The sequence below is a fragment of the Loxodonta africana genome, chromosome 10, assembly GCF_030014295.1.
Source record: "Loxodonta africana isolate mLoxAfr1 chromosome 10, mLoxAfr1.hap2, whole genome shotgun sequence".
Taxonomy (NCBI): Eukaryota; Metazoa; Chordata; class Mammalia; order Proboscidea; family Elephantidae; genus Loxodonta; species Loxodonta africana.
Window position 1 is genome coordinate 63,853,327 of NC_087351.1, and position 14,162 is coordinate 63,867,488.

The 14,162-nt window shown below is 41.5% G+C and overlaps 1 protein-coding gene across 3 annotated transcripts in view; it reads right to left on the bottom strand.

Annotated features, from left to right (window-relative positions):
* NID2 (nidogen 2) overlaps nucleotides 1-14,162 on the bottom strand; it is an 80,423-nt gene that overhangs the window by 34,707 nt on the left and 31,554 nt on the right. For all 3 annotated transcript variants that reach the window (XM_064292475.1, XM_064292476.1, XM_064292474.1), the window contains exons 5-8: nucleotides 10,759-10,908; nucleotides 10,068-10,313; nucleotides 8,203-8,403; nucleotides 4,685-4,915 (exon numbers count right to left, since the gene is read on the bottom strand). In XM_064292475.1, the coding sequence (XP_064148545.1) occupies nucleotides 4,685-4,915; nucleotides 8,203-8,403; nucleotides 10,068-10,313; nucleotides 10,759-10,908 (828 nt within the window). The remainder of the gene's footprint in view (nucleotides 1-4,684; nucleotides 4,916-8,202; nucleotides 8,404-10,067; nucleotides 10,314-10,758; nucleotides 10,909-14,162) is intronic.

The following is a 14,162-nucleotide window of genomic DNA, read 5'->3' on the forward strand; positions in this document are numbered from 1 at the left end:
TGGGGGGTGGGGGGTGGTGGTGGTTTTGGGAAGTCAGCACTGGCTGCAGGCTCCGGTTACTCACTGGAAAAGACAATAGTACATTCTAAACCCTGGGAAACCATGATGCTCCCACACCAGGTACAGGCAGCTGTGTTGTTTTACATGCATTCTAACTAGATAATAGCTCCCTCTGGAAAAAGCAAAAGACAAGATACTACTACACATCAAGAGGGGATGAAAAAAAGATTTTTGTTGCTGCTTTCTTTTTCTTCTTTTTTCTCCCCCTCCCCGCACCCTGCTGTTTTTCTCCTATTGAGGTAGAATAAACAATATTGCTGTTTTATGTTGGGTAGATGAAGTAGAGTTCAAACACAAAGGGTTAAAAAATACCCATTACTTTTTTTGAAAATTTGATCTAAATTATGAGTAAGTCCCAGGCCAATCAAGTCTATCCCAGCTCACCATTTACCAGCTGTGCCCAGGCAAATTACTTCACCTCTATACCTCAGGCTCATCATCTGTAAAATGGGGATAATAACATCCTCCATTGGGATAGAGGTTGTTGTGAAGATCAAATAAGTTAATTTATGTAAGGTACTTAGAATAGCTCTTGGTACTTGCCAGTTTGTTGGCTTTCTCTGGCTCCATGTTTGGTACGTCTCTGAGAAAAACATACCCAGAGGTATATGTTTCCCTAAATGATTTCACAATCTGAACAGGACTCTATAGCCTGGGAGTCTCTTGCACAAATGGCTATTTTTACATATCAGAGCTTACACCCAGCAAAGGGCTAAATGGGACTTTGATGGTAAAGGATGTTTTCCTCAGCTGTTTTTGTTTAAGTTGCTCCTTAAGAAATCTGCACTGGAGCCCTGGCGGTTAAGAGCCACAGCTGCTACCCAAAAGGTCGTCAGTTAGAACCACCAGCTGCTCCTTGGAAACCCTAGAGGGAAGTTCTACTCTGTCCTATAGGGTAGTTATGAGTCAGAATCGACTTGACAACAGCAGGTTTGAGAAATCTGCAATAACAATCTTTCTCTTCCAAATTTACATGTTCCTCTAAAATCAACTGACATTTTCATGTTATTAATTCACTACCTTACAATTCCATCTCCAGACACCCAATACCTGCACCCCCAACCAAGTTTCCTAAAACCAAACCAACAGACTCAGGATTCTCATTGGACGTCATCTCTGTCTCCCAGAGAAAGGTCTAGTTCTCTTTCCTTAAGATCTTGCTGTCTTAAGTAATGCTTCCATATGAGCCTCATTGAGTCTGGGGAGGCTTAAGGAGGCCTCCACTCCAGTAATGAAGCCCAGAATTGCTTGTCAGTTAGAGTCACCTCTCTGGGGTGCTGTTTCTGGACTGACAAGTACCAGCATGGAGCCTGGATGAAGAGGACAGTCTTTTTCTCCTCACATACTTCTTGAATTCTGGGGGAAAATACTACCTACTGGCTTCCAGAATTAAAATGTCTCCTTGATCTGACTCAGTGCAAATGCCCCTCCTATCTGTAGAGTTCCCTGACTTCACAGGATCATCCTCTGACTTGCCCAGAACATTTTTATCTGCATCTCATCAAGTCTGAGAACTACTGCTTTAGAGCTTTTATTTTGTTTTGCTCTTCTTACAACTTAAGAAAAAAAAAGATATAATTCATATACATAAAATTCACTCATTTAAAGTATACAATTTTTAATATATTCACAGGTTTCTGCAACCATCACCACAATCTATTTTAGAACATTTTCATCACCCCATAAAGAAACCACATACCCCATAGCTTTCACCTCCCATCTGCCCAACCCTCTCCACACCTAGGCAACCACTAGTTTACTTTTTGTCTCTATAGATTTGCTTATTCTGGACATTTCATATAAATGAAACCATAAAATATGCAGTCCTTTCTGACTAGCTTCTCTCACTTAGCATAATGTTTTCAAGGTTCATCCATGTTGCAGCATGTATCCGTACTTCATTCCTCTTCATGGCTGAATAATATTCTATTAAATGAATATACCACATTCTTTAAATCCATTCATTGGTTTATGGACATTTGGGTTGTATCTACCTTTTGGCTATTATGAATAATACTGCTATGAGTATTTGTTTACATGTTTTTATGTGGACATATGTTTTCATTTCTCTTGAGTACATACCTAGAAGCGGAATTGCTGGGTCAATGTTTTGAGAAACTGCTATACTCCTTCCAAAATGGCTACACCATTTTACATTCCCACCAGCAATGTATGAGCATTCCAATTTCTCCACATCCTTGCCAAATTCAAGGCCATGAAACTGTACTCCCTTGTTTTCTTCTGAGAGTTTTATGGTTTTAGCTCTTTGATCCATTTTCAGTTAATTTTGGATATGGTGTGCGATAGGGACCCAACTTCATTCTTTTGCATGTGGATGTCCAGTTGTCTCAGAACCATTTGTTAAAAAGACTACTCTTTACCACATGGATTGTTTTGGCACCTCTGTTGAAAATCAACTGACTGTAAATAACAGTATTTATTTCTGAATTCTCATTTCTATTCCATTAATCTGCATGTCTGTTCTTATGCCAGTACTACACTGTCTTGATTATCTAAAGTTTTGAAATCTGAAAAAATGAGCCCTCCAATTTTTTTCATCTTCTTCAAGATTACTTGGCTATTCTGGGATCCTTGAGTTTTCATATGAATTTTAGGATCAGCTTGTCAATTTCTGCAAAGATGTCAGCTGAGATTCTGATGGGGATTGGGAAGTACTGACATCTTAAGAGTATAAAGTCTTCCAATCCATGAACATAAAACATGTTTCCATTTATTTAGGCCTCCTTTTTTTAAAAAATGTTTTGTACAAGGGTCAACTTCAGTGAAGGGAAGAACAACCCACGATACAGGGTAAGTCAGTACAACTAGACCAAAGTAAAAGCAAATAAGTTTCCTAGACACATCCAAACACTGTGAGGGACAGAGTAGCTTGGGCTGAGGCCTGGTGACCATAGTTTCAGGGGACATCTATGTCAACTGGCATAACTTGGTTTATAAAGAAAATGTTCTACATCCCACTTTGGTCAGTAGCATCCCGGGTCTTAAAAGATTGTGAGTGGCTATCTAAAATACATCTATTGGTCCCATCCCACTCAAAGCAAAGGAGAATGAAGAAAACCAAAAACACAGGGAAAATATTAGCCCAAAGGAGTAAGGGACCAAATGAACCAGAAGCTCTACGAGCCTGAGACCAGAAGAACTAGATGGTACCCAGCAACCACCAATGACTGCCCTGAAAGGGAAAATAATAGAGTCCTGGACAGGGCAGGAGAAAAATGTAGAACAGAATTCAAATTCACATACAAAGACCAGACTTAACGGTCTAACAGAGACTTGAGGAACCTCCGAAACTATGGCCTCCAGCTACGTTGTTAATCCAGAACTGAAACTATTCCTGAAGCCCACTCTTCAGACAGAGATTAGACAGTACTATAAAACAAAAAATAATACGCATGAGGAACAAGCTTGTTAGTTCAATCAGATATACGAGACCGGCTCCTGTCCAAAAATAGAATGAAAAAGCAGGAAGAGACAGGAGCTGGTCAAATGGACACAGGGATGATAAGGGGGAGGGTGCTGTCACATTATGGGGATTGCCACCAATGTCACAAAACAATATGTGTATAAATTTTTGAATGAGAAATTAACTTGAGCTGTAAACTTTCACCTAAAACACAATTCTAAAAAATTTTTAAAATGTTTTGTAGGTTTCAGTGTCCGAGTATAATATTATACTTCTTTCGTTAAATTTACTCCCAAGTATTTTATTTTTCTGAAATGGAATTGTTTTCTTAATTCGACTTTCATTTTGCTTATTACTACTATATAGAAATAGTTAATTTTTGCATATTGATCTTGTATCCTGCAACCTTACTAAACCCTAGTTCTAATATTTTTTAGTAGATTCCTTAGGATTTTCTAGCTATACAATCATGTTATCTGAGAAAATAAATAGTTTTACTTACCTGAGAATATACTTTCACTTTTCCTTTCCAATCTGGATGCCTTTCGCTTCATTTTCTTGCCAAATTGCCCTAGTTAGAACCTCCAGTACAATCTTGAGCAAGCATCCTTGTCTTGTTCCTTGTCTTAGGGGGAAAGCAGTCTTTCACCACTCTGTGTGAAGTTAGCTGTAGGTTCTTCACTGATACAGTTTTAATTTGTTTTGTCTTCCAGGCATTGGTTCTTTGCCCCACCTCGGTTGGGTGAAATTCTTCCCATCAGTTTTAGCTAAAATGTCACTTTCTCGGGGTCATCTTCCCTGAGCCTCCAGATTAGGCTCATAGCATCCTGCACTTATTACAACACATACTCATCGGTATCATTCTCCCTCCTAACTTGGCTCCACAAGGGCAGCAGCTCTGCTGTCTTGTTCACAGATATATACCGACACAGATTAGTACACACAATTGGGTATTGCTGCAGACCAGCCTCATCTACTGTTTCGTTTCCTGGCCTTGGCAAGGGACACTGTTCTGAAAGTTTCTATTTTTTCCTCTGTCTCCACCTCAAGGACAGAGACCCTACCTTATATGTCTTTGCACCCCAGCACGTAACACAGTCTGGCACTCAGTGACCCTCGCTCTGAGGCTACTCAAAAAGGAATGAAGAAAGAAGGTGAGATGCAATTCATGGCCAACAACAGGAAAAAGGAAAACCTTACCTTCAACATGGCCAACTTGATTGGTCACAGCGAATCTAAGCACTCTTTCTTCATCATTGTACAAAGCAAAGGCCCGGTCTACATTCAGCTGCTGGGTGGTGGGGATGGCCTGGTGTCTGGGGGCATGCCTGCAGGTCTGGTATGTGATGTTCTGGTGAATTCGGTAGGACAATGTTTGGTTGATGGCACCAAATGTGAGAGAGTAGTCTCTGGAACTTGTGGAGGTCACAACTGTAATAGATGCATTATAGAGACAAACTTGTGAGCGAGTGAGAGCGTGAAGAGACAGAGATACAGAGATTTGCCTATGGGGTAAGTTTTTCTCCATAGTTTTTGTTATTGCTTAATACACTTATTCTTTTAAATAGTTGCACGATCATAGTTTACCAACTCATATAAAAAAATACATACATATATATCTTACTACTAAAACAGTTTGTGGAGGCTGGTATATGGCAAAACTACTTAGTCTTTTGAGATTCACTCTTTTTTTTATTGTGCTTTAAGTGAAAGTTTACAAATCAAGTCAGTCTCTCACACAAAAACTTATATACACCTTGCTACACATTCCCAGTTACTCTCCCCCTAATGAGACAGCCCACTCTCTCCCTCCACTCTCTCTTTTCGTGTCCATTTCGCCAGCTTCTAACCCCCTACACCCTTCTCATCTCCCCTCCAGGCAGGAGATGCCAACATAGTCTCAAGTGTCCACCTGATCCAAGAAGCTCACTCTTCACCAGCATCCCTCTCCAACCCATTGTCCAGTCCAATCCATGTCTGAAGAGTTGGCTTCAGGAATGGTTCCTGTCCTGGGGCAACAGAGGGTCTGGGGGCCATGACCACCAGGGTCCATCTAGTCTCAGTCAGACCATTAAGCCTGGTCTTTTTATGAGAATTTGGGGTCTGCATCCCACTGCTCTCCTGCCCCCTCAGGGGTTCTCTGTTGCGTTCCCTGTCAGGGCAGTCGTTGGTTGTAGCCAGGCACCATCTAGTTCTGGTCTCAGGATGATGTAGTCTCTGGTTCACGTAGCCCTTTCTGTCTCTTGGGCTTGTAATTGCCTTGTGTCCTTGGTGTTCTTCATTCTCCTTTGATCCAGGTGGGTAGAGACCAACTGATGCATCTTAGATGGCTGCTTGCTAGTGTTTAAGATCCCAGATGCCACTCTCCAAGGTGGAATGCAGAATGTTTTCTTAATAGATTTTATTATGCCAGTTGACTTAGATGTCCCCTGAAACCATGGTCCCCAAACCCCTGCCCCTGCTTTGCTGACCTTCGAAGTATTCAGTTTATTCAGGACACTGCTTTGCTTTTGGTTTAGTCCAGTTGTGCTTACCTCCCCTGTATTGTGTGCTGTCTTTCCCTTCACCTAAAGTAGTTCTTATCTACTAATTAGTGAATACCTCTCTTCTACCTTCCCTCCCTGTCACCTCTCATAACCACAAAAGAATGTTTTCTTCTCAGTTTAAACTATTTCTCAAGTTCTTATAATAGTGGTCTTATATAATATTTGTCCTTTTGCAACTGACTAATTTCACTCAGCATAATGCCTTCCAGGTTCCTCCATGTTATGAAATGTTTCACAGGTTCCTCACTGTTCTTTATCAATGCGTAGTATTCCATTGTGTGAATATACCATAATTTATTTATCCATCCATCCGTCAGTGGACACCTTGGTTGCTTCCATCTTTTTGCTATTGTAAACAGTGCTGCAATAAACATGGGTGTGCATACACCTGTTCGCGTAAAGGCTCTTATTTCTCTAGGATATATTCCAAGGAGTGGGACTGCTGGATCGCATGGTAGTTCTATTTCTTGCTTTTTAAAGAAGTGCCAAATCAATTTCCAAAGTGGTTGTACCATTTTACATTCCCACCAACAGTGTATAAGTGTTCCAATCTCCTGAGATTCATTCTTAGATCTTAATGCTAAATAATGACAATTATGCATTTATGTTGGTCTCACTGTATATCTTGACCTTTAGCAATTCCACACACACAACAGCTTATTGTGTGACCTTTTAACTATGAGAAATAAGAATGTTTTACTTTCTAATTACATTTTCAACTAATTGCTGGAGCAGGTACCCTCGTGAACTCCCTGAGTTTATATGGAATACTTACTCACAAGGCAATCCCTAGAACCTGAGTGGATACAAAGCCAAAGAACTGACAGGGAGGAGGTACTGCAATTGTTGCTGTAATCATAAGCAAAGAATAAATGTTACTATGTGTCAGCCACACCAAGTGCTCTGTATGCATCTCCTCCTTTAATCCTCACAACAGCCCCGTGAAGTAGGCACTACCATCCCGTGGGCAGAGGTTTACAGAGGTCAAATAACTAGCCCAAGCTTGTGAGGCTGGTAGGTGGTGGAGCGGGAAATCAAGTCTGCCTGACTCTAGACCTCAAGTTTTTAACTAATCCATCTCTATATTGCACATAGCTTCCACCGCCTTTCACTTAAGTAGGTCTGAAGATTTCCAAGGAAAGGAAAGGGTCCTTTCAATCTGAGTTGGTGAGTCCAGAGCCCAGTCTAAGTTATCTGGTCATCAGCTGTTGTGTGCGCAGTCTGAGACTCAGCTTCCTGTTCTCTCCCCTCCCTCTCCTGTCTGGCTTCCAGCACTCACAGTTCAGGAGAAGCAGGAACCAGAAGGGAAGGCACAACTCAAACCAAACCACCGTGCGAGACAGCAGCAGGTTGAGTCAGTATCTTTCACTCGGGCAGTGTTTCACAGAATGCATCAGATTTTACACATATTATCAGCCATGTAAGGGAGTCAGAAAAGGTGTTATTACCATTCCCAAGATGTGGAAATAGGTTTTCAGATGTTAAGTGACCTTTCCACAGATTTTAAATGGCACATCCAAGATATGAAGTCCTATTTTCTGACTCCAAACCCAATATTAATTTTACAACACTGTGCAGTATCCTTTCTGTTATTTTAAAGCAGGCTGAAGCTATCAGCGAAAGCAGGGTTACAGGACAAGTATAAAGTCTAATAATCAATATTTTTCCATGCCCCAGGCATCATGATTGTTAAAAAAGTGTTTACAATGATACAATTCCTACCCATCTCCATAAACAATGTTATGATTACTATTTGAAAGTACTGGGTAGGGACATTGATACTCCTGTGTATAGCAGCCAGAACTCTGCTCATTTATACTATATTTGATAATAACAATAAACCAAGGAAAAAAACAAACCCATTGACATCAAATCGATTTCGACTCATAGCGACCCTATGGTACAGAGTAGAGCTGCTCCACAGGGTTTCCAAGGAGCAGTTGGTGGAGTCAAACTGCCAACCTTTTTAGCACCCAAGCACTCAACCACTGTGCCACCAGGTCTCCAGTAACAATAAGGAGAACAAAAATAATGAAAGCAATATTGAGCTCATATTATGTGCTACACTCTGTTCTAAAGATATTCCATGTATGAATTCATTTAATCCTCAGGACAAGCTTTTGAGATATTACCATCCCCATTTTACAGATGAAAACACTGGTTACAACATACCTGAGTCAGAGTAGTGGTAAAGCTCCTTGTAGGGAGCAATGTGGGCTGTGAAATTTGCTGGGATGTAAGGCACCTGGCCTTGAATGTTGGTCTTAACACTCAAATAGTTCTCTGGGTCAAGTCCCTCAGCAGTTTGAGTGATGTGAACCTTCTCCTCTCCTGGGTAGAAGGTAACTTCCATGTCATGGGTAAAGGTTGCACCTGGGAGAGGAAAAAAATTCAGAACAAAGGGATGAAAAGTGGCCTTGCTTACACAATTACCAGTTGACATTTTCTCCTTCCAATTTCTGCTGTTATTAGAGATGATGCCTAAGAGGTTATCTGCTATTCAAGACTAAATACACTGAACTGCTGAGTCCATAAATTTCCAAGAAATGTTATTAAAGCGTGTGGTTTTATCTTGCCTCATACGACATCTCTTTGTAGGCACTTTTTTTCCCGTGAGAAGTAAGGTTGCCATATATAGTTTTGAAAAAAAACATGACATCAGTTAAATTTGAATCTTAGACAAACAAAAGATTTTTAGTATAAGTATATCCCATGCAATATTTGGGGCATACTGATACTAAAAATTATTTGTTGTTTAGCTAAAATGCAAATTTAACTGGGTGTACTATATTTTATCTATTTACTTTTGAACCCAGATTTTAATCAGACCTCGACTAAAGCCGAGATCCGATGAATCGCTCTGGAGCACCGCCACTGGAGGTGGGGAAGAACGATTCTCACAGCACTTTATTTCATGTGCAATAAAGATAAATCTACCAGAAAACAAGCTTTTCAGGTGGGAAGCTGAAGAAATCCAAAAGTATCCTATACATACTTGCTATCAAAGAGTGGTCCTTGGACCAGCAGCAACAGTATCTCTTGGGAGCTTGTTGAAAATGCACACTGAAAGACCCCATCTGGGGCCTAGTGAATCAAAATCTGCATTTCAACAAGACCTCCAGGTGATGTGTGTGCAGCTTAAAGTCTGAGAGATGTTGCTCTCTCAGAGACAGGAGGGACCTGGGGATGGGGAGGGAAGAAAGCCACCCTCTTTCCCATAAAGAAAATCATCTCTCTTTAAACCCATTGCTGTTGAGTCGATGCTGACACAGTGACCCTATAGGACACAGTCACAACTTCCCCCATAGGGTTTCCAAGGCTGTGATCTCTATGGAAGCAGATTGCCAAATCTTTCTCCTTGGAGGTGGCTGGTGGGTTTGAACCAGGGTTTTGAACTGGTTCATTCCAGTTTGAACCCCTGTTGAGAACTTGCATTTCTAACAAGTTCCCAGGTGATGCTAATGCTGCTAATTAGGGATCAATTCTGAGAACCACCAGTAGGGATCAAGTCTGAGAAGCACCTGAGGATCTTGTTAAAATGTAGATTCTGATTCAGCATATCTGGGGTAGAAATGTAAATTCTCAGTAGGGGTTCAATCAGAGTGAACTGACTCGAAGCCCTGGTTTGAATCGCCAACGTTTTGTTTAGCAGCCGAGTACTTAACTCTTCCAGGCGCCTTAAAATTATAGTTTTTACATCCCTGTTTGACAGATCTGTGCATAGTAACTCAAGCAAAGCCTGACCAATAAGTAAGCTTCAATGAATTGGAATGGACACAAATGCTCCAGAAGGAATCATCCTATTTCTCAGAGCAGCTTGGAGAACATTTAGAAGAAATCACTGTCAGTCAAAAGTCAGTCGTGCAAGGCCAAACCATCTCTTCCTACTCCAGTCAGAAAACTATGCACCCATGGCTCTAGAACATTAAACAGCAAGCGTCCTTCACTGTATAAATCCCAAGGTCCAGCCCCAAGGAGCATCACCGCTGAAGCAATGCTGAATACCACCCCCCTAGACTCCCAGACTCTCTACTTACCTGTGATGCTGAAGCCATTCTCTGAACCTGGTTTTTCTAAAGCAAAGAGCCAGCCAAAGAGGCCTCCAATGGGTGTGAGGGGGAGCAGAGCCTGGGCCGCGGGCTGTGGGATGTGGCTGATGGCGGTGTAGGCTCTGCCGTCATTGCCCACAATGTAAGCGTGCAGGTCCACGTCCGTGAAGTGCACAGGCGTATGGCCCACGCGGAGGTGGCCGCTCACTTTTCCATTGACTCGCTGAGGTGCACCTGAACGACAGCAATTACAGTCATCCTTGGCCTTCACCCAGGCTGAGGGTGGGAGCACACAAGTAAAATAATTCCACTGACAACTCCCCAAACCCACTCCTTCGAAAGTCATTTTAACCAGTTCCCAAACCAACCAACTATTCATCTAAGAAACAGACAGGTCTGTGTTTTCTTCCATCCTCCCTCTCTTCCCCCAACTTTGGCTCTAATGAGCTGGAGAAAAAGGAGAAAAAATTTCTGAATAACCCTCAAATTGGAAATGAGCCCAAATATGTTCATTCTGCAAACATTTTTTATTGAGCACCTATGAGTTGCTAGCTCTTTGACTCAAGCAGCGGTGGCGCATAACTGACACAGCAGAGCTCACAGAGGTAGCTAGAAATGAGCAGGCAGCAGGAATATACACAGAGCAACCCTCGACCCCCATGGAGCCTGCACCAATCACCTTCTGGCAGACAGTACTTCCCGTTTCCGTAAAACCTGGTCTGGCAGTGGCAGCAGAAGCCGGTGGTGTAGTCAGTGCAGAAGGCATGCTGGGAGCACTGCCTGTGGTTTTGTTCGCAGGTTTCCTTGTTGGCAGCGTTATACGTGAAGACTGAAAAATAAAACAAACATGCATTAAAAGAACAAAGTGATTCCAGCATTGCAGCAGCCAAGCTTCCTCATAGACACAGCATCTGCTCCATAAAATCAGTTTAGATTTGCAATAAACAAATAGGTTTTGATGTTTAAGAGACAGGAATAACATTCAACCCAGGGGAACTAAATCGCTTTGTCTTCTGACAAGAAGTACTGCTTACTGCTCCCGTATGGGTCTCATTGCAAAGTCGGTGAACTCAGAGGAGACTGGACTGCTGTGGTTTGAGTGCAGCAAAATGAAAGCAAACCAGTAAGTATATGTTAGGTTGAACTGTATGAAACTGCCAGTTTCACATATCAAAATGGTTAAATATTTGCAATTTTATACGGTTCAACCAAATAGTAATGACATCCTGAAAGGAAGGCCAAAGAGAAACTGTCAAATGTGGTTTTCGTGTTTAACAATTTTTCTCTTACATAAAACTTAAAAGCATGGGCTATAGCTACCAGAAAAAAAAAAAAAAAAAAAAAAATTTTTTTCCTGAGAGGGAAAAAGAGCCTTAAAGAGCAGATATACACCTTAAAGAAAAGGATTCATTATGACTGTGGCAAAGAAGAACTTCTTTACAGTAGTATAGGGTCACTATGAGTCAGAATCGACTTGATGGCACTGGGCTTGGTTTTTTTGGGGGGCGGGGGTTAGTATAGAGGTCTAGGCCAGAGTTACATGTTTCTAGGCAGCCATGGTGGACCAGTGTAGGCTTTAGTAGCTGTTCCTTCAATCTCTCACTTTGCCCATTTAAAAAAGAAAAAAGGGGCCATTTGCACTGCAAGAGAATTGGAGCAAAGGTCATTGTCCACAAAGGAAATGGTCAAGGGGGTCAGGCATGGTAAGTGGTCAGGGGTGGCAGAGGGGGCTTTCTCCCAGGATACTGGGGAATGAGAATCCCAAGCATGGCCACAAGGTGGCAAAGTGGCAGCACACACCTCTGCCTCCTGGTCCCCAGGAGCTGGAGTTGGTTGGAGACTGACTCCAGGAGCATGCTGATGACTCAGGGATGGCACAGAATCCTAGTGTTAAACACTGACTAGTGTCAAGTGCCAGCTCTGAGGATGAAAGATACCCTATTCTTAGGAAAAGCTAAGTGGTAGTTCCATGTCTAGCTTTGAAAGAAGGAAATGAGAGGGGATAGAAGAAATTAAAAGATCAATATTCACCCAGTATTCCAGGGGAGAACAGAAAGCAAACAAGCTAATGGGGAAGATACAGCAGCATATCTGTAATGATGCAGCCAGTAGAAGGCTTTGTATCAGCAAGTGAAAATAAAAACTAACACTTAATATATGGCAGATAGATGGTTTTTTTTTTTTTAGATGCTTAATATATGGCAGATAGTATTCTAAGAGCTTTACAGTTCACTCTTTTAAATTGCACAACAGCCTAGGAAGAAGGAACTATTTTTATTTCTGTTTTGTAGATTAAAAAAACTGAGACACAAAGGGTTGAAGTGACTTGTCTGATGTTGGGATTTGAACCCATGAAGTATGGCTGCAGAATCCATGTTCTTAACCCCTGTACCCAACTACCTCCCCTTTGGTCTTTGGACCCCAAGTATCTAGATCATGACAGCTAAGCGAAGGAACTGATTAGGTGTTCGCATTGAGTCAAAATGGGTTCAGCAAGCAAGATTTGAGTCATACTTCCTAAGTCAGGCTTAGTGGTAGAAGACAGTAGAGATTATTCAGTAGGATATCACAGCAGGTTCAAAAAGCACAGGTCAGAAGAAGTGAGAGTAGTACAGTAGCATTAGCTTTGAACAGTGCTTTACTGCTGCTTGTACTGACCCCTGAAGAAGTAGCAAGTGGAGGGTTGGCAGGACAAACAGATAACAACTTGACTCCAACCAGTGGAATATCTGATTAGGAAACTGTAAATAAAGTCAACTGAAGATTTGGTATAAGGTCTTGATGACTTGACTGAGAAGTTCCATTTTGATAAAAATAGAAAATTAGGCAAAATGTTGAACATTTTTAAACAGGAAATGGCAAAACTCAAGGCAGAAAAAAAAGGTAGAAATGATTAAAAAAAACATGGCTATTGCTATGGAGAAAATTATATACCACTTATTATTCATTACTTTGAGAAAAGGACAGGGGGACATTTTGAATGAAAAGAAATCAATGTAACTTGGGTGTGTCAAGACCTTGGACTTCTCCAGCTCAGAAGAGCAGCTCAGGGGGCTCACACACTCCTGACTGTGTTCACCACCATCAGCTGCCCCTCAGAACTCAGAACACAAGGGAGTAAGGCTGTAAGACTCAGTCTTTGCAGAAACTATGTCTGCCTTGGCCTCCTCGTCTCCCAAAGTGGGATGACACCCCCTTTCTCACGTCTGCATTACCCGAAATCACATTTCTCTTAAAGTACATCTAAGCACCAAGATAAAAAGGCAATTTGATGCTGGTCTAAAGGTTATTATTTTTAGGATATTCAGGTAAAAATAAAACCAAAAACCTACACACTATTCTGCCCCCCACATTAAAGAAATGATGGATTTGTATTGTATTTACTCTATTTCAGTTATTTTGTGAAAGCACGTTCTTTGACCTGATTCCTATTCTCAGAGTGGACTATGAAGCAGGGAGAGACTTGGAATGCAGGAGAGACCATAAAAAAAAAAAAAAGATATGGAGAATTAGGTTAATTTAACTAAAAAACAAGAAGCCATGGCTTTCTATGATAGAGACACAGCAATGCAGCTGGCAACTTACAAATGCAACTTGTGAAAACATTTACAAGTGGAATGCAGACTGCATTTTTCTACAAAAAAAAATTAATAAATCATGGTTGAGCTCCCATGAAAGGCTATTATGAGGCTGAAACTGTAGTTTTACGATGGGTTAAATAGCTATTGGTAAGCTGGCCTATAAGTTGAGGTAACAGTTTTGAGGAAATTGCATTCTCTGGGAGGAACTCACTCTTCCAGCAATAGATAAGGAAAAAAGGTCAGTTCTCACCTAATCAGGAGGAATTTAAGGCTCACTTTATAATCCCTCTTCCACCCTCCACTGCCCACCCCCCTTCTCCACACACAGGTGCACACATGGATTTGCACACTTAACACTTTCAAGGCAGCTTGTCAGGTGAGAGGTAAATGCCCCTGCCAATTTTCTTTCACTCATTCAATAATTCAACAGATATTTATTGGCAGCTCACTATGGAGCTGGCACTGGTCTAGGAGCAAGGAGTGAAAGAGAGAAAAAGTCCTG